Genomic DNA, 23,285 nt, shown 5'->3' on the forward strand with positions numbered 1-23,285 from the left:
ATATAAAATACAAAGCCATAATTTCCTGTACTGTTTTGCTTGTAATTGCGAACGTAAATGGGCATCATACTCAAAATATTTATTTTTCCAAGCTAAATGAGGAGGTTTTTATAGAATAAAAGTATTACAGAGCTTTGTTTTTTGAAGAAAAAAAAAAGCTGTTCCTGTGCTATCCCATGACGTTTTACATAATAATGCAACTTCCTGTGTTTCCCCTTAATTATGCGTAACGCTTTTTTAAAAATAAAAATAAATAAACTGCTGCAGGTCACGATAACCAATATGGCGCCCGCACTAACTTGCATGCGTATTACAAGTTGAAAGTAAAGACGTTCACTTGAGTGTGAACAAAATTTTGTGCAAATCAAGTTAGTGCGAGTGGAGACCTAGGGGCCAAATTATCAAGCTCCAAATGATGCCCCTGTTCGGAAACAGCAGTTATGAAGTAGCGGTCTATAGACCGCTGCTCCATAACTGGTCCGCTGCCTCTGAGGCTGCGTTCTGCAATCCGCCCAATCCTATACGATCGGGCTTATTGACGTCGGACAGACATTGATAAATTGGCCCCCTAGTGTAAAGACTGTGAGTTAAAAAAAATGTGTACCAATATATAGACATGTGAATGTATGTATTTATATATGTATATACATACATATATACACATATAAATACATATATACACATGTAAATACACATATGCACACATATATATATATATATATATATATATATATATATATACACTTTGGAGCCCTTTCCACTAAAATATCTTAAAACAAGATAAATAATTTATTATTGAATATTTAATAATGTATTTTACTGTGTACTTAGTGCTGTAAATATTTTACATTCCAATGTTCTTCACATAGTAGAAAATATTATTTTTATTTATATATATATATATATATATATATATATATATATATATATATATATATATATATATATATATATATACAGGGAGTGCAGAATTATTAGGCAAGTTGTATTTTTGAGGATTAATTTTATTATTGAACAACAACCATGTTCTCAATGAACCCAAAAAACTCATTAATATCAAAGCTGAATATTTTTGGAAGTAGTTTTTAGTTTGTTTTTAGTTTTAGCTATTTTAGGGGGATATCTGTGTGTGCAGGTGACTATTACTGTGCATAATTATTAGGCAACTTAACAAAAAACAAATATATACCCATTTCAATTATTTATTTTTACCAGTGAAACCAATATAACATCTCAACATTCACAAATATACATTTCTGACATTCAAAAACAAAACAAAAACAAATCAGTGACCAATATAGCCACCTTTCTTTGCAAGGACACTCAAAAGCCTGCCATCCATGGATTCTGTCAGTGTTTTGATCTGTTCACTATCAACATTACGTGCAGCAGCAACCACAGCCTCCCAGACACTGTTCAGAGAGGTGTACTGTTTTCCCTCCTTGTAAATCTCACATTTGATGATGGACCACAGGTTCTCAATGGGGTTCAGATCAGGTGAACAAGGAGGCCATGTCATTAGATTTTCTTCTTTTATACCCTTTCTTGCCAGCCACGCTGTGGAGTACTTGGACGTGTGTGATGGAGCATGGTCCTGCATGAAAATCATGTTTTTCTTGAAGGATGCAGACTTCTTCCTGTACCACTGCTTGAAGAAGGTGTCTTCCAGAAACTGGCAGTAGGACTGGGAGTTGAGCTTGACTCCATCCTCAACCCGAAAAGGCCCCACAAGCTCATCTTTGATGATACCAGCCCAAACCAGTACTCCACCTCCACCTTGCTGGCGTCTGAGTCGGACTGGAGCTCTCTGCCCTTTACCAATCCAGCCACGGGCCCATCCATCTGGCCCATCAAGACTCACTCTCATTTCATCAGTCCATAAAACCTTAGAAAAATCAGTCTTGAGATATTTCTTTGCCCAGTCTTGACGTTTCAGCTTGTGTGTCTTGTTCAGTGGTGGTCGTCTTTCAGCCTTTCTTACCTTGGCCATGTCTCTGAGTATTGCACACCTTGTGCTTTTGGGCACTCCAGTGATGTTGCAGCTCTGAAATATGGCCAAACTGGTGGCAAGTGGCATCTTGGCAGCTGCACGCTTGACTTTTCTCAGTTCATGGGCAGTTATTTTGCGCCTTGGTTTTTCCACACGCTTCTTGCGACCCTGTTGACTATTTTGAATGAAACGCTTGATTGTTCGATGATCATGCTTCAGAAGCTTTGCAATTTTAAGAGTGCTGCATCCCTCTGCAAGATATCTCACTATTTTTGACTTTTCTGAGCCTGTCAAGTCCTTCTTTTGACCCATTTTGCCAAAGGAAAGGAAGTTGCCTAATAATTATGCACACCTGATATAGGGTGTTGATGTCATTAGACCACACCCCTTCTCATTATAGAGATGCACATCACCTAATATGCTTAATTGGTAGTAGGCTTTCGAGCCTATACAGCTTGGAGTAAGACAACATGCATAAAGAGGATGATGTGGTCAAAATACTCATTTGCCTAATAATTCTGCACTCCCTGTATATATATATACCTGCTGAAAAGCAGACTGAAGTAAAAAGGTGTGTCATTGTGTACTTAATTTGCATATCTTACCCAGAATCCTTTGCTGCATTGGAAACAATGTAATTCAGAGGTTTTCTGTGGGTAGACAAGCCTCTGGGCCTGTCTAGATTTGTTAATGAACTACACAATGAGTTATTTTTTCTATATTTTGCGCGTAGTGGAGGATTTTAAACTCACCTTTTGTCTCCCCCTAATTTAAAATGTTGTTGTTTTCTGCCCGGAATCAACTTCACCCAGCAGTGATTCTAACCTACTCCCAGCTGATGAGTGGCAAAAACCATGAAACAGCTGTCCTGGGATGGTTATGAATCACTGCACTAACCCTAGCTAAGTTTATAAGCTGTGTGAACAGCAATACTTTGGCGTAAAGAGAACCTGCTGAAAAGTAGACTGAAGTAAAAAGGTATGTCATTGTGTACTTAATTTGCATATCTTACCCAGAATCCTTTGCTGCATTGGAAACAATGTAATTCAGAGGTTTTCTGTGGGTAGACAAGCCTCTGGGCCTGTCTACATTTGTTAATGAACTACACAATGAGTTATTTTTTCTATATTTTGTGCGTAGTGGAGGATTTTAAACTCACCTTTTATCTCCCCCTAATTTAAAATGTTGTTGTTTTCTGCCCGGAATCAACTTCACCCAGCAGTGATTCTAACCTACTCCCAGCTGATGAGTGGCAAAAACCACGAAACAGCTGTCCTGGGATGGTTATGAATCACTGCACTAACCCTAGCTAAGTTTATAAGCTGTGTGAACAGCGATACTTTGGCGTAAAGGGAACCTGCTGAAAAGCAGACTGAAGTAAAAAGGTGTGTCATTGTGTACTTAATTTGCATATCTTACCCAGAATCCTTTGCTGCATTGGAAACAATGTAATTCAGAGGTTTTCTGTGGGTAGACAAGCCTCTGGGCCTGTCTAGATTTGTTAATGAACTACACAATGAGTTATTTTTCCTATATATATATATATATATATATATATATATATATATATATATATATATATATATATATGTATATATATATATATATATATATATATATATATATATGTATATATATATATATATACACACACCTCTGTATATTCATATAGATGTATAGGTATAGATATATATCTTATGAAAAAAATAAAAAAATCTTCTATGTGAAGAACATTAGAATATAAAATACGAATCCCCCTTAAACATTTTTTTAAGCAACATTTGCTTTATTTGCTGTATATATATATACACACACCTCTGTATATTCATATAGATGTATAGGTATAGATATATATCTTATGAAAAAAATAAAAAAATCTTCTATGTGAAGAACATTAGAATATAAAATACGAATCCCCCTTAAACATTTTTTTAAGCAACATTTGCTTTATTTGCTGTGTCAGCGCAGTGCACAAGTGCCACACAATAATGTAGCTCAATCAGGTTTCTGAGTCATGAATGGTACAATACAGCCTTTTGTGGGCATTGCAAAACACATGATTTTCAGAGGTAAGTTACAAAATAACCATTACGGTTTTATTTTATGTTTATTGCCATTTAAAGGGACACAGACAGAGCATACAATTTACTTTTATGATCAATTTTAATTTGCTCTCATGGTATTTTTTGTTGAAGGGCATACCTCGGTAGGTAGTGTGCATGTGTCTGAAGTGCTACATGGAAGCAAACTGCTGCTATCTAGTGCTCTTGCAAATGTATAACATTTTATAAGTATCCATGCACATCCTGAGCTTACCTACCTTTTTTCAACAAAGGACACTAAGAGAATGAAGAAAATTGGATAATAGAAGAAAATTGGAAACTATTTAAAAAAAATTGTGTGTGCTGTCTGAATCATTAAAGAAAGATTTGTCCCTTTAAGCTTGTCATTTTACAGCCCATTCTAACTATTGCCCAACCTGTACATAGTAATATTTATTTCTAGAACCTCCTTCTTATCCATCTTGAGGAAATCGTTATCTTCACTGTCAAATGTGCCCTATTTGTTCTTTTTTTTATTCCATTGGTAGAGTCATTGCCCCTGTAACTAAAAATAATGATATTAAGCTTTATGCACCTGACAGCATTACCTTAATCCTATTATATCAAAGCTTTTAGTGTGTAGTCTTGCTATATACATTGCCAAATCATTTGCTTCGGAGCCACTGTTAGTCAAGTAGAGGACCTACAAAAAAATATAGAACACGATTATTCAACAATATAAGCCATAAAATAAGTAAAAACAAAAACAAAGAATTAAGCATAGGAGTGTCTATTAAGAACAAAAGAGAACTGCTGGTCCCAAATGGAAAGTGCAGCTAACCCAATCACATAACACCCAATCACATAACGCCCAATCACATAACGCCCAATCACATAACACCCATCACATAACACCCAATCACATAACACCCAATCACATAACACCCATCACATAACACCCAATCACATAACACCCAATCACATAACACCCATCACATAACACCCAATCACATAACGCCCAATCAAATAACGCCCAATAAAATAACGCCCAATCACATAACGCCCAATCACATAACACCCAATCACATAACACTCAATCACATAACGCCCAATCACATAACACCCAATCACATAACGCCCAATCACATAACACCCAATCACATAACGCCCAATCACATAACGCCCAATCACATAACACCCAATCACATAACACCCAATCACATAACACACAGTAATGTAGAGTCAATAGTCTTCAAATTAAACAAAAAATTAGAGCATGTAATTTTTTGACTATTATGGACCTTTAATGAAATGTATTATTTTTCAAGTAAATTCAACTTGATGGCTGTGTTCCAAGGCACCCGTCTCTTTGTCAGGCAAAAAAAAATTAGAAATAAAATGCACATTTAAACAAGCACACGTAAAATCTTAACCAATGAGATCAAAGGATCATCTAATGCCAATCAGTCACACCCCTTGCTTTATTAAAATAGAATACAAGATGGATAAAAGGAGAGAATTAAATAACAATCAAATAAGAATTAAAAACAAATATTAATTGTATAGCATTGGACAGTGTCTGCTGCTTTCCCAAACTTCAAAGACTACAGAGAAAGCTAATAAAACAGTAACATTTAATTTCCATAATACAAAACCAAACTAAAGCAAGTTAACTTCAAATGCTGGTTTAAATTTGCTGTGTGGCTACTATCTAGTTCCTTTGCAAGGGTTGTTGTTGATAGCAGCTGAATTGTAGTTCTTGAAAGTAATAAACATTCAAGAATATCATAATCTGTAAGCCAGAGTCTACTTAAAATGTAATTAAAGGGACAATGAACCCACATTTTTTCTTTCATGATTTAGATAGAGCATGCAATTTTAAGCAACTTTCTAATTTACTCCTATTATCAAATTTTATTTGTTCTCTTGCTATTTTTATTTGAAAAAGAAGCCATCTAAGGGTTTTTATTTTGGTTCAGTACCCTGGACAGCACTTTTTTATTGGTGGATGAATTTATCCAAACAATATATAAATTGTGGAGTTAGTAGAGAAAAATACACATTAAAACGTGAAACTTTATTGTAACTATATTAAAACGTTCCTTAAGACACCGGAACTAATACACACATATAATTCCTTTCTGTCTTCTAAATAAAGGGTTAATTCTCAGTCTCACCCTTTCGCAGCATCGCTAGTCAGAAAGGCATCAAGGATACAAACAACAACATATTTAAAATAGGGCCATGGGCTTGGGGTGATTGAATATAATAATTCATATTGTAGCTCTCATCTTTTTATAGGAGTATATATATCTATATGTTTTTTCAAACCATGAAAGGTAGTATATCAATCCCTCATATAGTGAGTGTCTATATCTTTAAGGCACTCACTGGATAATAACTTTTACCTTATGTAACCACCTCACTAAAATAGTGGTAGTATAATCAACTCCAAATAAAAACGTATTAGAGCACGTTATTTATTAGTTTATTGGTGGGCAGTTAGCATTCAGAAACAACTTATCTGATGTGTATCATGTTACTCTCCTCAGTGCATATAGCAATATTTTACTGAAACAGGATCTTATTAGTTGCCACTTCGTACAACAGTCATACAGAGCACACTAATGCTTATCATACTACAGTCAACTTTCAAAGGTGCTGCTGTAATCAGACAATCATAAGTTTACCAGACATTCAAACAGTTTATATATTATTGTAGGCAAGCAGGGTCATTCAGCTGCCGGTCTATATTTTAATCACATACACCCACTGGTTCCTTTCATGCTATATTTAGCTGTTAACAGTGCCGAGATTATACAGGCAGCATTCTGTTATCCGATTCTACAATGAATGTGCGTTAGGAGGCAAACAATCTCTATCCGTAAGAATAACCACTCTCTAGTAACCACGGATTTGAGTAAACGATCCTTCCAAAGATAGATAGTTTTACTTATAGTTACAGTTATACTTATAATTACAGTTATACCTATTATTGCTAATATTCTAAAAGAAGTTAAATGAGTAATGCCACGCTATATTCACATAGCCGTGATTTACAAAGCTGAATCGTTTGGCTTGTAATTACAGTGTATCTATAATTTTGCTAATGCTCTTTGAGGAGTTAAATAAGTTCACTATATTACCATAGCAGTGATTGTAATTTAAACTACCCACAACATGCTTCAGATGCTGACATAGGCACGTATGCTACCCACAAGCCCCTCCCACCGACGCGTTTCATCACAATTACGTGACTTTGTCCTTGACAAAGCAAAACGAAAGGATGGGGTCCCGAGTCAAGTGCAGTTTAAATAAAAGCAGTACTTTATTAATAAACATTAAAATCACCAGCATGGGTGGCACCAATGGCTTACATGTTTCGGCGTGTAGCCGTAATCATAGCCTAAGGTGTCACACATGTGAAATACTTTTAAAAGCTTAAGGAATGTTCTAATAGAAATAAAATAGAAATAAGTAAATATGAAAAAGAAAGGGAAAAGAGGAAAAGCAAAACTTATACAGCTATAATAAACAGACATACGAACCTATATCTGAATCATATATATATATATATGGCCTAAAATATAATACATCTTGTAATACATTAGTAGTAAGAATCTGGACAAGCTTAGTAAATTTTTATCAGTCAAGATACAGATAAACATATAGGTACTCATAAGGATTAGATAAATATACATAAACACTCGGGTTAATATTCATATATTTATATATTAATATATTATATTATATATGTATTTTGTTTGAAAGAAACATATAGAAATATAAAATCTATCACGGGATATATTAATATAAATATAAATATAAAAATAAATAAATATAGATATATATATATATGTGAATATACACTATACTGCAGATCAGATGGTACTATGTAGGACAATAAACAAGGTCATATTTGGAATTTAGACCAAATGGGAGTCTGGTTTTAGGAAAAAGATCCAATAGACCTCACGTTTGGCCAAAATGCTCTCTAGATTACCTCCTCTATTTGGAACCCGAGCCTTCTCAATAGCAGCCCATCTAAAAGAGTTAAGACTGCAGTCATGTTTATTGGCAAAATGTTGCACTAACGGAGTAGTCAATGTACCTCTAGATATGGTTGAAAAATGCTCCCTTATACGGGAGTTGATGTCTCTTGAGGTTAGTCCTACATATTGGACATTGCATTTAATGCAGGAGATAAGACAAATTACATCAGTGCTCTTACAATTTAAACATGTCTTTATGGGGTATGTTTGACCACTCACTGCCAAAGTAAACTCTGAGGATACCTGTACATAATCGCAAGGTATACACTTGCGATGGCCGCATCTAAACATGTCCAGATGTCTAAGCCAGGAGCTAGATGGACGTGTTGTCTGTTTAAGTTGGGTAGGAGATAGAATGTTTATATGTGTATATGTCTGTAAATACATTTGTTTATATGTGTATATGTCTGTAAATACATTTGTTTATATGTGTATATGTCTGTAAATACATGTGTTTATATGTGTATATGTCTGTAAATACATTTGTTTATATGTGTATGTCTGTAAATACATTTGTTTATATGTATATATGTCTGTAAATACATGTGTTTATATGTGTATATGTCTATAAATACACATATAAACATAGATATTTAGACACCTATAAGTATGTATCTCTACGTTAAAGCCCTTTTCCTGTTAAACTGATATCAGTTCTGATTTAATACAATACATTATTATACCTTTAGTTTTCCAGGGAATAGAGCGGTTAATTTCTCAGCGTATTCATGAATAGGAGAATTAAAGTAGATATTACTTGTGTGCCAAAGATGACTCAGCTGTTTCTGAGCTGCTTCTGTTACTTTCCTGCAATAAAATAATAAAGTTAAGTACAATGTCCAGGAAGTAAATCAGGTTTTTGGAAGAAACAATGTTCCCATGTACAAACAGAGGCGACTCGTGAGTTATTGAGGCCCCTCGACACAAAACAAAATGCAAAAATGAACCAAATGAATCAGAATATCAATTGCTTTGGATTTAACTTAAAGAGTAGACTGAAAAATTATGGAGAGGAAATGAAGAGTGAATATAGAGGGTAAAGAAAGGAGGTAGCAAGTGGTGAGGAACGATTGGGGAAAGAAGGATAATGAAGAGAGAGGAAAAAGAATAGAAAAAAGAAGGGAGAGAGAGAATGGACAGATAGAGAAAGAGTGAAATAAAATAGAGGCAAATGTTATAGGAGAGAAAGAAGAGAGTAAAGAGAGAAACAAAATATGAAAGCTAGAATCGAAGAGTGGAGAGAAATTGAAGAGTGAAATAAAAAAGGGAGGAGAAAGAAAATGGAGTAGAGAGAGTAGAGAGAGAAAAATAAAGGAGGAGAGAATGAAAAGTGTACAAAGATAGAAAGTGGAAAAGACAGTGATGAGACTGATAGAGAGAGAAATGAGAATGAATATAGAAGAAGAGAGTGGGTATAGATTTGTCCACAGCACTGTGTCTTTCAAAGATGCTTTATTCTCTGTACATTACAGGTATACAAACAGCGACGTTTCGAGTGTTGCCACTCTTACTCATGCTAGTTACAAAGTATCAACTTGCAACAATTTAAAACCCTCAGTTTGGCGCCAACCACTCTGTTAGGTGGATCTGCTGCCCTTTACTGTCAATTTGTGTTTAACACATAAAAAACATTTCTAATTACATGGTAATATGTAACTAAAACTTAAACTTAATGTTTGCTTAAACACAGATTATTTCTTTCATGTTATCTGTTCTTACATTTCACAATTATGCAGGATCATATTTTAAGTTTTAAACAGTAAATATTTTTAAACGATTTCTCACACGGTTATACTTTAAACAGTAATTTCACAAAGTTATACTATAACAGTAAAGAATTACACTATAGTTAGTGAAGAGTTATACTATAAATAGTAAAGAATGTTGTACTATCATTGGTAAAGAATGTTTCAAATCATATTGTAAGGGAAATTTTTACAAAAAAATTGACCAATCAAAATCTCTATTTAGCCCATATGGCTCCATACTTCCCATTTCAAAAATCCAAACCATTTCCTTTTGTTTTAATATATTTTCCCTATCACTCCCATTTATCTGTGGGCCCACATTATCAATCACTTGCCACCTTAATTGGCTTATCTGGTGGCCACATTTTAGAAAATGATGGGACACAGGGGCTTCAGTATTCTTGCACCTTATGTTTGAGCGATGCTGACATATCCTGTCTCTGATCATACGGGTAGTTTCCCCATGTAGATCAGAGAACAGGAACATTTTATGAGATAGATTACATACTTAGACTCACATGTGTAATAATCTCTTACCTCATATTTTTTCCCATTTCTTGGGTGATAGAAATATTTTCCTTTTATAATAGAGTGTCAGCTCATGCAGCCCAGGCATGGGAAAGATCCTCTACTTTTATTACCAATAAATGCCTGTGTCTCTCGTTTCTTTGAGCCTACATCTGTGTTCATTAGTTGATCTCTCAGATTTCTTACTCTTTTGTATGCCATTAATGGTGGATTTTTAAATATTTCTATATCTTTATTGCATTCGCTCAACACATGCCAGTGTCTATTTACAATACGTTTTACTTCCTCACTTACTGAGCTGTACTGAGTGACCAAAACCAATTTATCATCTGTTTTTCTTTTGACCAAACTTTGTTCCTTTGACCTTACTTTATCTATGTGTTTATCTACAATCTTCCTAGGATATCCTCTATCTAGGAATTTTTGCTGCATCTCTCTTAGTCTAATCTCTTTAGTTTCTGGATTAGTGACTATTCTGTCCACTCTTAGAAGTTGACTCTTCGGTAGTGAGTTCAATAACCCTTTAGGATGGAAGCTTTTATAATTTAATAATGTGTTCCTATCTGTCTCCTTGCTATAGATATCAAAAGTTAGTTAGTTCTTTAATTACTCTTGTATCTAGGAAGGTTACTGTCTCCTCACTCCACTCTACTGTAAATTATAGTCCTTGGACTGCCCCATTAATTTCTTTCACAAATTCCAATAGGGACTCAACGCTGCCCCACCATATGCCAAACACATCATCTATGAACCGCCACCAGGTGGCGCCATATTTTCTAAATTTATCATTTTCATAGACTATTCTCTCCTCTATTTCATTCATGAATAGGTTGGCATATGATGGGACAACGTTGGTCCCCATTGCTGTACCTTTAACTTGAATATACCAGTCATCCTGGAACATGAAGTGATTCCAATAGAGGATAAGCCTCAATAATTCTTCTATAAATTCTACCTGCAAAACAGAGCATTTCTTATTCAATTTACACACCTTTTTGATTATTCCTATCCCTGTTTCATGCTTAATAGCCGTGTAAAGGCTTTTTACATCCAATATATATAGTAGGAATTTTTCAGATTCAAAATACAGATCTTTGGCCTTATTTAGGAAATCTCCTGTATCTTTAAGGTATGAGGATATCTGCCTTACCTCAGGCTGTAAAATCTTATCTAAAAATGTGGAGATATTTGTTAAAGCTGAATTGACACTTGAGACTATGGGCCTCCCTGGTGGTCTAGCTAGATCTTTATGTACCTTCGGTACAGTGTAGAAGATAGAATTCTTAGGTTCCTTATTAAATAAATAGTCTTTCAACTTTTTATCAATTAATTTATTTTAAAATGCTTTATTTAGGATTATTTCAACCTCTTTCTGTATTTTGCTCACTGGATTATAATTGATCTTTACATAAGTATCCTTATCCTCAAGCTGACTTAATATTTCATTTATATAATACATTTTGTCTAGCACCACTGTTGCCCCGCCCTTATCTGCTTTTTTAATTGTCACCTCATTAGATTTATTCTTCAGAGTTTTTATTGCACCAAATTCATCTTTAGTTAGCAAACATTAAGTTTAAGTTTTAGTTACATATTACCATGTAATTAGAAATGTTTTTTATGTGTTAATCACAAATTGACAGTAGAGGGCAGCAGATCCACTTAACAGAGTGGTTGGCGCCAAACTGAGGGTTTTAAATTGTTGCAAGTTGATACTTTGTAACTAGCATGAGTAAGAGTGGCAACACTCGAAACGTCGCTGTTTGTATACCTGTAATGTACAGAGAATAAAGCATCTTTGAAAGACACAGTGCTGTGGACAAATCTATATTTATCGTTGGAATAGGGGGTACTTGGCAGGACCCTGCACTACACTCTTGAGTTGCTGTACTAACTATTGTGTATACTGTTGGATGAAGAAGAGAGTGGGGGCAGACGGGAGAGAGTGAAAAGGGAGCTGGAGAAGGAGAGAAGAAGAGAAAGTATAGAGAGAGAAGAGTATATAGAGAAAAGGAGAGAGCAAGATAAGAAAGAATGGAGAGAGGACAGAGAGAGTGGAGAGATAGAGACAGAAAAGAAAGTGGAGAGAGTGTTTATAGCATAGATATGGGCAGAGATAAGGGAAAGCATGAAAATAAAGATTGAAGAGAAGAAAGGAGAGTGGGGAGAAACAGAGCAAATAGAGAAACAGAGAGCTAGTGAATAGAAAGTGTGAGAAGGGAGGGGAAGAGAGAAAAAAGGAAAAGGGTAGACAAAGGGAAGGCAAAGTGATGGAGGTGAAAAAGAGAGAGAGAAGGGGATGGTGCAGAAAGAGAATGTAGCTAATAAATGAAGGACATTGCAGACATGGCAGATGTTTGTTTTATTTTATTTTTTTAATCATTATCAGCATTACGGACAGGATTATCCTCCCTCAAACAGGCTAACCCATGCTCCTTGCGTCTCTTTATGGAGTGTGTGGCTAATTATCACATCCTCAGGTTCTTCACTTGATCACACTAATCTCTACTCCCCCCCCCCCCCATCACACCTACATGTCTACTCACTGTGTGCGATTCACACTGTGCACCATAACTGCCCTGCATGGTACTCATGTTTTGAGACACTAAGGAGACAACAGAGGTGGCATTTGGACATGCAGGATAGGAGGGTGTGCAATATAGCCCCTCAGCAAATACTCTCATTTTGCAGCACTGCATTTTAAAAGAGTTCACAGGCACTTACTATGCTTCTATGTCACCTATCCAACAGTGTTTTTTTTTTTTACTAACAGACATGCTATGCACATGCTGCACATAAAAAAAATCCCTATATGAAGATAGAGACACACTGTAAGGTCTCTGTCTAAGTGAGGCCTTAGGCGACCACTTATTTGGCTTAATGGTAGAGCCGCCTATATGTACAAAACTAAAGAATAATGTCTAAATTTATCAACAGAAAAAGCACTAGGATATAATTATTCCATGTTCCCTAGCTTGATTAAACACTGATGAATCTGTTAGTCATAGGTTAAGGGGTTGTGCTAGTGACAGTGGGGCCTAGTTATCAAGCCGTCAACCTCAAATACGCTGGAATTCCGCATCGTATTTGTGGCGAGGCTGATTCGCCTTAGTTATCAAAGGCTCGAGACCGGCAATTAAACCTAACACTACACTATACTTTAATAAATTATTCCTATTTAAAAATAAATACTTACCTGTAAAATAAATCCTAACCTAAGTTACAATTAAACCTAACACTACACTATCATTAAATTAATTAAATAAACTACCTACAAATAACTACAATTAAATACAATTACATAAACTAACTAAAGTACAAAAAATAAAAAAATAAGTTACAAACATGTTAAAAATATTACAACAATTTTAAGCTACTTACACCTAATCTAAGCCCCCTAATAAAATAACAAACCCCCCAAAATAAGAAAAATCACTACCCGATTCTAAATTAAATAAATTGCAAAGCTCTTTTACCTTACCAGCCCTTAAAAGGGCCATTTGTGGGGGCATGCCCCAAAAAGTTCAGCTCTTTTGCCTGTAAAAGAAAAATACAACCCCCCCCCAACATTAAAACCCACCACCCACATACCCCTAATCTAACCCAAACCCCCCTTACAAAAACCTAACACTAATCCCCTGAAGATCATCCTACCTTGAGTCGTCTTCACTCAGCCGAGCCACCGATGGAACTGAAGAGGACATCCGGAGCGGAAGAAGTTAATCCTCCAAGCGGAGCTGAAGAAATCTTCCATCCGATGAAGTCATAATCCAGGCGGCGCTGAAGAGGTCTTCTATCCGGGCGAAGTCATCTTCCAAGCCGGGTCTTGAATTCTATCAGCCAATCGGAATTAAGGTAGGAAAAATCTGATTGGCTGATGGAATCAGCCAATCGGATTGAGCTCGCATTCTATTGGCTGTTGCGATCAGCCAATAGAATGCGAGCTCAATCTGATTGGCTGATTGGATCAGCCAATCGGATTGAACTTGAATCTGATTGGCTGATTCCATCAGCCAATCAGATTTTCCTACCTTAATTCCGATTGGCTGATAGAATCCTATCAGCCAATCGGAATTGAGGGGACGCCATCTTGGATGACGTCCCTTAAAGGAGCCGTCATTCGTCGTAGTCCGTCGGTGAAGAAGGTGGTTCCGCGTCGGCGGAAGGAAGATTCAAGTCCCGGCTTGGAAGATGACTTCGCCCGGATAGAAGACATCTTCAGCGCCTCTTTGAAGATGACATCAGCCGGATCGAAGACTTTTCTTCAGCGCCGCCTGGATGATGACTTCATCGGATGGAAGATTTCTTCAGCGCCGCTTGGAGGATTAACTTCTTCCGCTCCGGATGTCCTCTTCAGTTCCATCGGTGGCTCGGCTGAGTGAAGACGACTCAAGGTAGGATGATCTTCAGGGGATTAGTGTTAGGTTTTTGTAAGGGGGGTTTGGGTTAGATTAGGGGTATGTGGGTGGTGGGTTTTAATGTTGGGGGGGGTTGTATTTTTCTTTTACATGCAAAAGAGCTGAACTTTTTGGGGCATGCCCCCACAAATGGCCCTTTTAAGGGCTGGTAAGGTAAAAGAGCTTTGAAATTTATTTAATTTAGAATAGGGTAGGGATTTTTCTTATTTTGGGGGGTTTGTTATTTTATTAGGGGGCTTAGATTAGGTGTAAGTAGCTTAAAATTGTTGTAATATTTTTAACATGTTTGTAACTTATTTTTTTATTTTTTGTAACTTAGCTTTTTTTATTTTTTGTACTTTAGTTAGTTTATGTAATTGTATTTAATTGTAGTTATTTGTAGTTAATTTATTTAATTAATGTAATGATAATGTAGTGTTAGGTTTAATTGTAACTTAGGTTAGGATTTATTTTACAGGTAATTTTGTATTTCTTTTAGCTAGGTAGTTATTAAATAGTTAATAACTATTTAATAACTATTCTAACTAGCTAAAATAAATTGAAAGTTACCTGTCAAATAAATATAAATCCTAAGATAGCTAGAATATAATTCTTATTTATATTGTAGCTATATTAGGGTTTATTTTAAAGGTAAGTATTTAGTTTTAAATAGGATTCATTTAGTTAATAAGAGTTAATTTATTTAGATTTATTTAATTAATATTTAAGTTAGGGGGGCGTTAGGGTTAGACTTAGGTTTAGGGGTTAATAATTTTATTACAGTGGCGGCGGCGTAGTGGGGGGCAGGATAGGGGTTAATAAATTTATTATAGGTGGCGACGGTGTAGGGGGGGCAGGATAGGGGTTAATAGGTTTAATATAGGTTGCGGCGGGTTCATGGAGCGGCGGTTTAGGGGTTAAACTATTTATTTAGTTGCGGAGAGGTGCGGGATCAGCAGGATAGGGGTTAATAATTTTATAATAGAGGGCGACGGTGTAGGGGGGGCAGGATAGGGGTTACTAGGTATACTGTAGGTGGCAGCGGTGTCCGGGAGCGGCGGTTTAGGGGTTAATACATTTATAAGAGTTGCGGCAGGGTCTAGGAGCGGCGGTTTACCCCCCAGTGTGCGAGGCACTACATGCATGGAAAAACAACAATATTGATTATCAAGCTTTAAATAAAATAATTATACAGACTGCTTTTAACACATATATTGGGCATTACAAAAATATAGTAACGCTGTATGGACTATGTAAGACAGCAGTATTCTAAAAGCTTGTTAATAATATGTTATTTATCTGGACAATATTCTGATTTACTCTAAAATTTCTAGTGAACATGTAGAACATGTACAAGTCGTATTACAATATTTAAAGGAGCCAAGCAGGACCAGAGAAAAATTGCCACTGTCATTGTGCTAATTCTTCATTGTTTGCCTTTAGCAGAAATTATTAGATAACAAACTGCAAATGAAGAACATATATGGTAAGTTGTGTGAAACCTGCCATGTGATCTTTCAGTTTTCAGGACTGGAAAATGCATACTATTTAAACCTAAATTACAAGAAAATGGGGCAAAATAAATAAATAATATTTCAAAGTTATTTAACTATTCATAATTAACCATTTTAAATTACAATCACACAGCGTTTACTGCCCCTTTTAGTAAAGCATTGTCTATTTGCCAAATTCATTTAATCAGGACTCCATCCTCCCTTGGGTACAGAATCTAAATAAAGGATTCCATTTGGACCCAGAGATATTGTCTTCAATTCATGATTGGCCACAACCAACTACTTTAAAGACTCTTCAGAGGTTTCTGGGTTTTGCCAAACATTACAGAATATTTATCTGCAAATACTATTTGTGCCCCTCTTACCACTCATCTTGGGTCAGACTACAATAATTGGTCAGTATAAGTTTTGTCATCCTTTTCTAAACTGAAGGAGACCCATAATTATAATGGAACATCAATTTATTCTAGAGGTTGATGCCTCTGGTGTATACGCTGGAGCAGGTCTCTCACAAATAAATACTGAAACTGTTGTGTATCCTTTTTCTCTAGGAAATTCACTAAAACAGAACTCTCATATAATGTGGGCAAAAATGAATTACTAGCCATTAAGTTAACTCTTAGTGAATGGCCTCATTTAGTTAAATGGACTGCAACGCGATTCATAATCCTTACATATCCTTACATTTCATAAGAATTTACTGTACCTGGAGAAATTAATTTCTATTGGATGAATAGAATTTAAAATAAAACAGTTTCTTGTGATTGGCTGATTAAAATCAGCCAATATGGAAGTGGTACCCCTATATAAAAGGGGTTCCATGCAGCCTGAAATTCAGTGTGCGGAAAAGACTGCATGAAGAGGAGGGCTCTAAGAAGAGTGATGAAGAATTGAAGAAAGAAGATGCGGAGTGGAGGCGGCAGAATAGGCCATCTGGTAGTTCACCTCCATTTCTGCGAAGATGGGCCCCCGGCGCTTGGACCTTGAATGAAGAGGGTCCCCTATATGCGGGTTGTTTAGGTGATTAATGTTGGTTAGCATTTAGTAAGGCTTAATTACCTAACCACCCCCGTACTTATATGGGTGTTGATTAGGTGATTAGTGTTGGTTAGCATTTAGTAGCCCTTAATCACATAACCCCCCCATGCCTATATGGGTGTTGATTAGGTGATTAGTGTTATTTAGAATTTAGTAGCTCTTGAAAACCTAATCACTCCCACTGTTAGGACACACCCTTTTTCTTTGAAAATAGACCTATGGACTGTGAGGCGAATGAGGCAAACAAGGCCAGAAAGGCAGTTTCTCGTCGGTCTGTCAATGTTTCAAATACCGGGACAATATTGTGTTGCATTATCAACACCCGCACTTTTCCTTTCTTCTGATCAGTCTTCTCTTGGTGTTCCTGCTGCTGAATGTTTTATGCTTGATACACTAGAAATGTATCTGAGGCGTGTTCATGCCATCTTCTTTTCAATGAAAAAGTGGTGGTAAAAAAGAGACATTGTCAGGCCTCTCCATATCATATTAGGTGTTTGGTTGTCTACAAGCCATCTGAATGTAAATCAACACTCCTACAAACTACGCCACCAATTTGTCAGTTCTTCACATGCTATTCAACGTGTTAATAATGTGGTGCGTTTTGTAAGATTCCTAAAGCCATCCATTAGTAACCATTTCTCAGTCCATGTTCCTGTTCCTCTCCTGTGTATATGAGGTATCCGGAATTGTGAACTCTAAAAATATGGGACAGATACTTAGGTACCTGATGGACTGGAAGGGATCCCCCTTTACTGACCTATCTTGGGTGTCTGGCAAAGTTCTTCATGTCATCACCTTGTCTCACCCTTTTAGGGTCTCGTAAAAGGGGCAATGTCATGCTTTTGTGATCTTTTCTGGTTTTCTTTATTCATCCCTTGTACCATTTTTTCCACTGCGGTTTCATCTCCCATGACCATTGCTTTAGCTTTTGGAGCAAACTCTTTTTTTTTTTTTTTTTGAAACAGCTTTATTGTAATTAATTCAGTTTTACAAAAGTGTGGAGACGCAGTTCCGCTATGCAGTATACAACAGTAGCTGTTAGTTTTAAGATAAATCAATTACAGAGCTTGAAGCTTTGTCACACAGTCCAGATACAGCCCCCTCCAATTTGGTTATCAGTCTATTCAAGAGAAAAATAGTTACCAGAGTTTGAAGTTAAGTGTTCAGTGTCCACATTATTTAAATTAAAGTTTTTGACATTGAATATTGCTAAGCCTCCCTTTTCATGGTTATTTGATTTAATTAGGTACAAACCCCATATATGTTATGTCTGTTCAGTCAGAGGATGCAGTATCTATTTTTATTTTTCTCTGTGTCTCCATTTATTTAAAGACTGCTGTTAACTTGTAATTCACAAATCAATTGAAAGCTGTTGCATTGTGTTTTTAATATGTGCTGCTTTTATACAGGTTTATATTAATAAAAAGGAGATAATGAGTCATTTAAAAAATATATGTAATTATTGCAGTTAAATGTTTTTAGAAATAATGCCACTGTAAAGTAACTGGTTAAACACATAGTCAAAGGGAGACATTTAAAATTAAACTTTCATGATTGAGGTAGAGCATGCTATTTTAATAGACTTTTCTAGTTATTTATATTTTGAGAATTAATATCAACTGTTACTGGCCCCATGTCAGCAAATCAAATTAGTTTTTGAAAGGAACATGAAAGTCATAATTACATTTCCATCATTCAGATAGAAATTGCACCAAAAAAATAAATAAATAAACTTTCTATTTTACTTTTATTATTATGTACTTCATTCTTTTGGTATCATTTGGTGTCCTTTGTTGAAGAGCATACCTAAGTGGGATGTGCACGTGCGTTTCTTGAACACCATATTGCAGCAGCTGTGTTGGCAGTATTGATAACTTGTTCTTTGTGTAAAACTTGCATGGTAAATTATTTCTATTTTTACAATACAGTAGTGAGTAGAGAAGAGATTGTGTATCATTCTAATTGCTTAGTAACTGGCACTGTGCCACAGAATTGTGTGTGTATGTGAGCAGAGTGTGTGTGGGTGTCAGTGAGCAGAGTATGTGTGCTTTATTCTCCAGGTAATCAATTTCCGATGAGCTGGTGCTTTAGTGCAGTGTTTCTCAACAATGGTCCTCAAGTACCCCCAACAGGCCAGGTTTTCATTATAGCTGAATCAGTGCACAGGTGAAGTAATCAGCTGATCAGTAACTCAGTGGTTACTAACTTGCTCTCACATAGGGATGGGCGAATGTTTCGCAACATTCGAAAAACAGCACAAATTTTAACACATTCGTTCGTTCGAAACGAATTTCAAATGTATACATAACATTCTAACATTTGATTTTCGAATGTTCGGTTTCGAATTTTATGATTACATTCGAAAATATTCTTTATGAAAAATTCGAATTTATATTTGTAATAGTATTTCTAATGCTTTTTTTTAAATGTAATATTCGAATTATGCAATATTCTAATTTGAAAAATTCGAATTTATATGTTTGTAATAGTATTTCTAATGCTTTCTTTAAATGTAATATTCAAATTATGCAATATTCTATATAGAAACATTCAAAATGATATATTTGTAACTATTATGTATCAATTTACTAGATTCCCTCCCTACCACATGAACTATTGAACTTCTGAATAGTATTTGTTAAATAGAATGTTAAATTTGAAATTTCAAATGTGGACATTCAATATAATTATAAACATTCGAATTCGAAAGTGACATTCGAAAACTGTAAATAGCATTCAATTACAGAATTTTTAAGAACATTCGTTCTTATCAACATTCGGATTTATAATTCAAATTTTGGTAATAACATTCGCTGTAACATTCGAAATTCGAAAATGTACACATTCGCCCATCCCTACTCTCACCCATCACCTGATTATGTCACCTGTGCACTGGTTCAGCTATCATTTAAACCTGCCCTGTTGGGGGTTCTTTCGGCCCTCTGTACATGTGTTTCTCCGGTGTATCATATCTAGTGCCTCACCAGCCTCTGACCTCACTGCACGTCACTGAGTAGGCTCTATCTGTCTATGCGCTGAACATAGCTATCCCAGAGTTGTGATAATTCTGCATATGTTTAGATTTTATTGTGTTTAAGGTAATAGTATTCTTCTAACTCTATGATCTTGGATACTTTTTTAACCCACATACCTATTGATGGGGTCTTTCTATTCCTCCAATTCCTGGCCATCAAAATTTTAACTCTGTTAGCCAGTATATTAAATAGTTTAATGTGTGGCTTATATCTGAGTTTTGGGGGGGTTGTGTAATAGCCATATCAAAGGATCAAGTGTTCAATATGGACTCCACCTCCGAGATTACGGCTCTCCAGAGATTCTGGGCAGAATTACACCACCCCCACATGTGCACTGCATTGCTGTTTACATGTCCGCAATGCAAGCATTTGTTACTTTGGGTGTGGTATAGGCAATGTATCTTTCTTGGGTTGAGATACCATCTGTGTAATAATTTAAAATTAATTTCTAAGATTGTAGATGAAAATTGAAGATTTCATTGTGGCCTGAAACATGTAAGCACTCACCTGGGGTAGGTATGAGGGGATATGGCCTGGAGGGCTTTGTATCAAAAGTTTATAGATGATAGATAGGGTGTGTCTGAGAGGAGATGTATGCACACAGAGGGATTCAAATTTAGTTAAAGGTCTGACCATGTTTTTGTATCCTCTGTGTGAGGTTATGAAGTGTTTGGTTTGCTGGTAGGTAAACCAGTTAAAAAAGCATTCGTGGCCTTTTGATATCAGTTTGGTTTGTGAGAGTAGGTTTTCGTTCTTAATCAGTGAGTGTACTGTGAAGTCCCTATTCTTGGTGGTTACTGTGGAGAAGGTTGAATAGGGTCTCATTGTGAATTCTCCATTTTCTATTAGGGAAGTCAGTGGTGAAGGGATTGATGAGATATAGTGTGTGGTGTTAACAGTTTTTTCCCATATCTGAAATGTCTCTTGAACTAGAGGATTATCAAAGTGGGTCTTTGTAAACGTGTTAGGATTACTCCAACATAGCCTTTCTAAGTGTGGTTTCCCCAGTATCAAATGTTCTAGTGGGACCCAGCGTTTGTAGTCGTAGTAAATGTTCCAGTCCACTATCCTCTGTAGGAATATAGCCTGATGGTATGTTGCGAGACTTGGTACTCTCAGACCCCCCTGAATTTTAGGAGATTGCATTATTAGTTGATTGATTCTAGGTGGCTTTTTATGCCAGATAAAGTTGCTAAATTCTTTTTGTTTCGATGGAATATATGTTTTGGGTAGGGGAACTGGGAGGGTTTGGAGAAGATAAAGTATTCTTGGGAACAAGTTCATCTTATTAACGTCTATACGTCCCAGCCAGGATAGCTTTTTAAAATGCCAGGATGAAAGGTCTCTTATTATAGTATGCTCAATGGGGATATAGTTTGAGTCAAATATATCGTTGAGGGCGTAAGTTGGACACCTAGGTAGTTCAAAGAATGGGAAGACCATGTGAATGGGTTGACTTTTTTGGTTGCGGCTAGGGATGGGTCGGATAGGTTTATGTTTAATATCTCCAATTTAGACATGTTGACTATGAAGTTAGTCAGGGTTTGGAAGGTGTTGAATTCAGCTAATAGATGTGAGATCGAGATTTCAGGGTGTGTGAGAGAGAAGAGCATGTCATCTGCAAATAGGGATATAACGTATCTCTGTGAACCTATATTGAAATATGTGGGTTCTGTCTGATTTTTACTGCAAGGGTTTCGATGACACATGCGTGGAGTAAACTCTTTATCTATTATTGGTGCATTGGAGCTATATTTAGCATTACCTTATTTATGCAGTATCCTTTGTCCAGTTTGTTGTTTTGGTTAAGGATTTTAGCTCATCACAAATTTGCTCTTGGGTTTAGATGTTCTTGCCTTGGCTTCTCTGACCTAGATTTCAGATTTTGTACCTTGTTGCCCGACTGTGCTTGACTTGTGACTAATTCTTGACTATTCTTTGGATTCTGATCATGTTCCTGCTTGCTTGTGCTGGCTTCAACTAGGACTCTACAACTACATTCACTTTATTGTTCATGTCCTGTGTATTATACAGCATGCTGGGATAGTGTTAAATTACAAACATATCCAAGTCACTGGCCCATAGCGGAACTGACTTTTAACTGAGGTTCTGTGAATTGTAGTAGTCCCAATTCTCAAAGATCTCAACGTCAATACATTTGCAAAGCATTCCCTTTTTACATAATCTTTTATCTACAAAAGAAACAAATGTACCCCATGCCAATCCATTAGACTCCGACATGCAGGAACTTTAAAAGTAGCTTCCTCTTTTATGGCATTTAAATCCAGAAGCTCAGCTGTGTGAATTGCATTCCGATCAAAATGGAAATGCACATAGATTACATCTTTAGATAGGAACATATTTACAAAATACATATATTGACAAAAATGCTTTTAGTAAAAGTTAACACTATTTAAGTGTTAGCATTTATCTCTGCACATACATGTGAAACATAGCTAGATATTCTCAGTGCACCAGCATTTTAAATACTGCAGCTGCTCAGATAGCCAGTGGGGCTTGTATCAAGTCAGCAGTGATGCAAATTGAGTCATTACCAAATGATACAAGAACTTTAGACTCTCTGAACAAGTGCTGTGTTTAAAATGCTGGCACATACTTTAGTACACTCTTGAAACAACTGTAGCTTTTAACAGGAGGTATTTTTGTTAATATTTGTATACTGCAAAAATGCTTCTATTCAAAACTAAAGACTTATTAGATTCACAACAATCTAGTAACTTACACTGTTATGCAGTGGTGGTTCTTTGGGGGTGCTGAGAGTAGCTATGCACCGCCAAACGCATGTATAGCATCCTAATCTATCCCCCAAATTTTAAGTTCTGGCACCGCAACTGCTGATAATTCATGTATATTTTACTTGTTTGTTCAGTTAGTTTCTGTAAGTATATTATTAGTTTCCTTTTAGGAATGGAACGATCCA

General features: G+C 36.0%; 1 protein-coding gene across 1 annotated transcript in view; it reads right to left on the minus strand.

Annotated features, from left to right (window-relative positions):
* Window positions 1-23,285, minus strand: part of AGXT2 (alanine--glyoxylate aminotransferase 2) — a 113,682-nt gene that overhangs the window by 67,522 nt on the left and 22,875 nt on the right. The window contains exons 4-5 of the mRNA XM_053701200.1: window positions 8,768-8,891; window positions 4,641-4,735 (exon numbers count right to left, since the gene is read on the minus strand). Of these exons, the coding sequence (XP_053557175.1) occupies window positions 4,641-4,735; window positions 8,768-8,891 (219 nt within the window). The remainder of the gene's footprint in view (window positions 1-4,640; window positions 4,736-8,767; window positions 8,892-23,285) is intronic.

Source organism: Bombina bombina, chromosome 2 (assembly GCF_027579735.1).
Source record: "Bombina bombina isolate aBomBom1 chromosome 2, aBomBom1.pri, whole genome shotgun sequence".
Classification (NCBI taxonomy): Eukaryota; Metazoa; Chordata; class Amphibia; order Anura; family Bombinatoridae; genus Bombina; species Bombina bombina.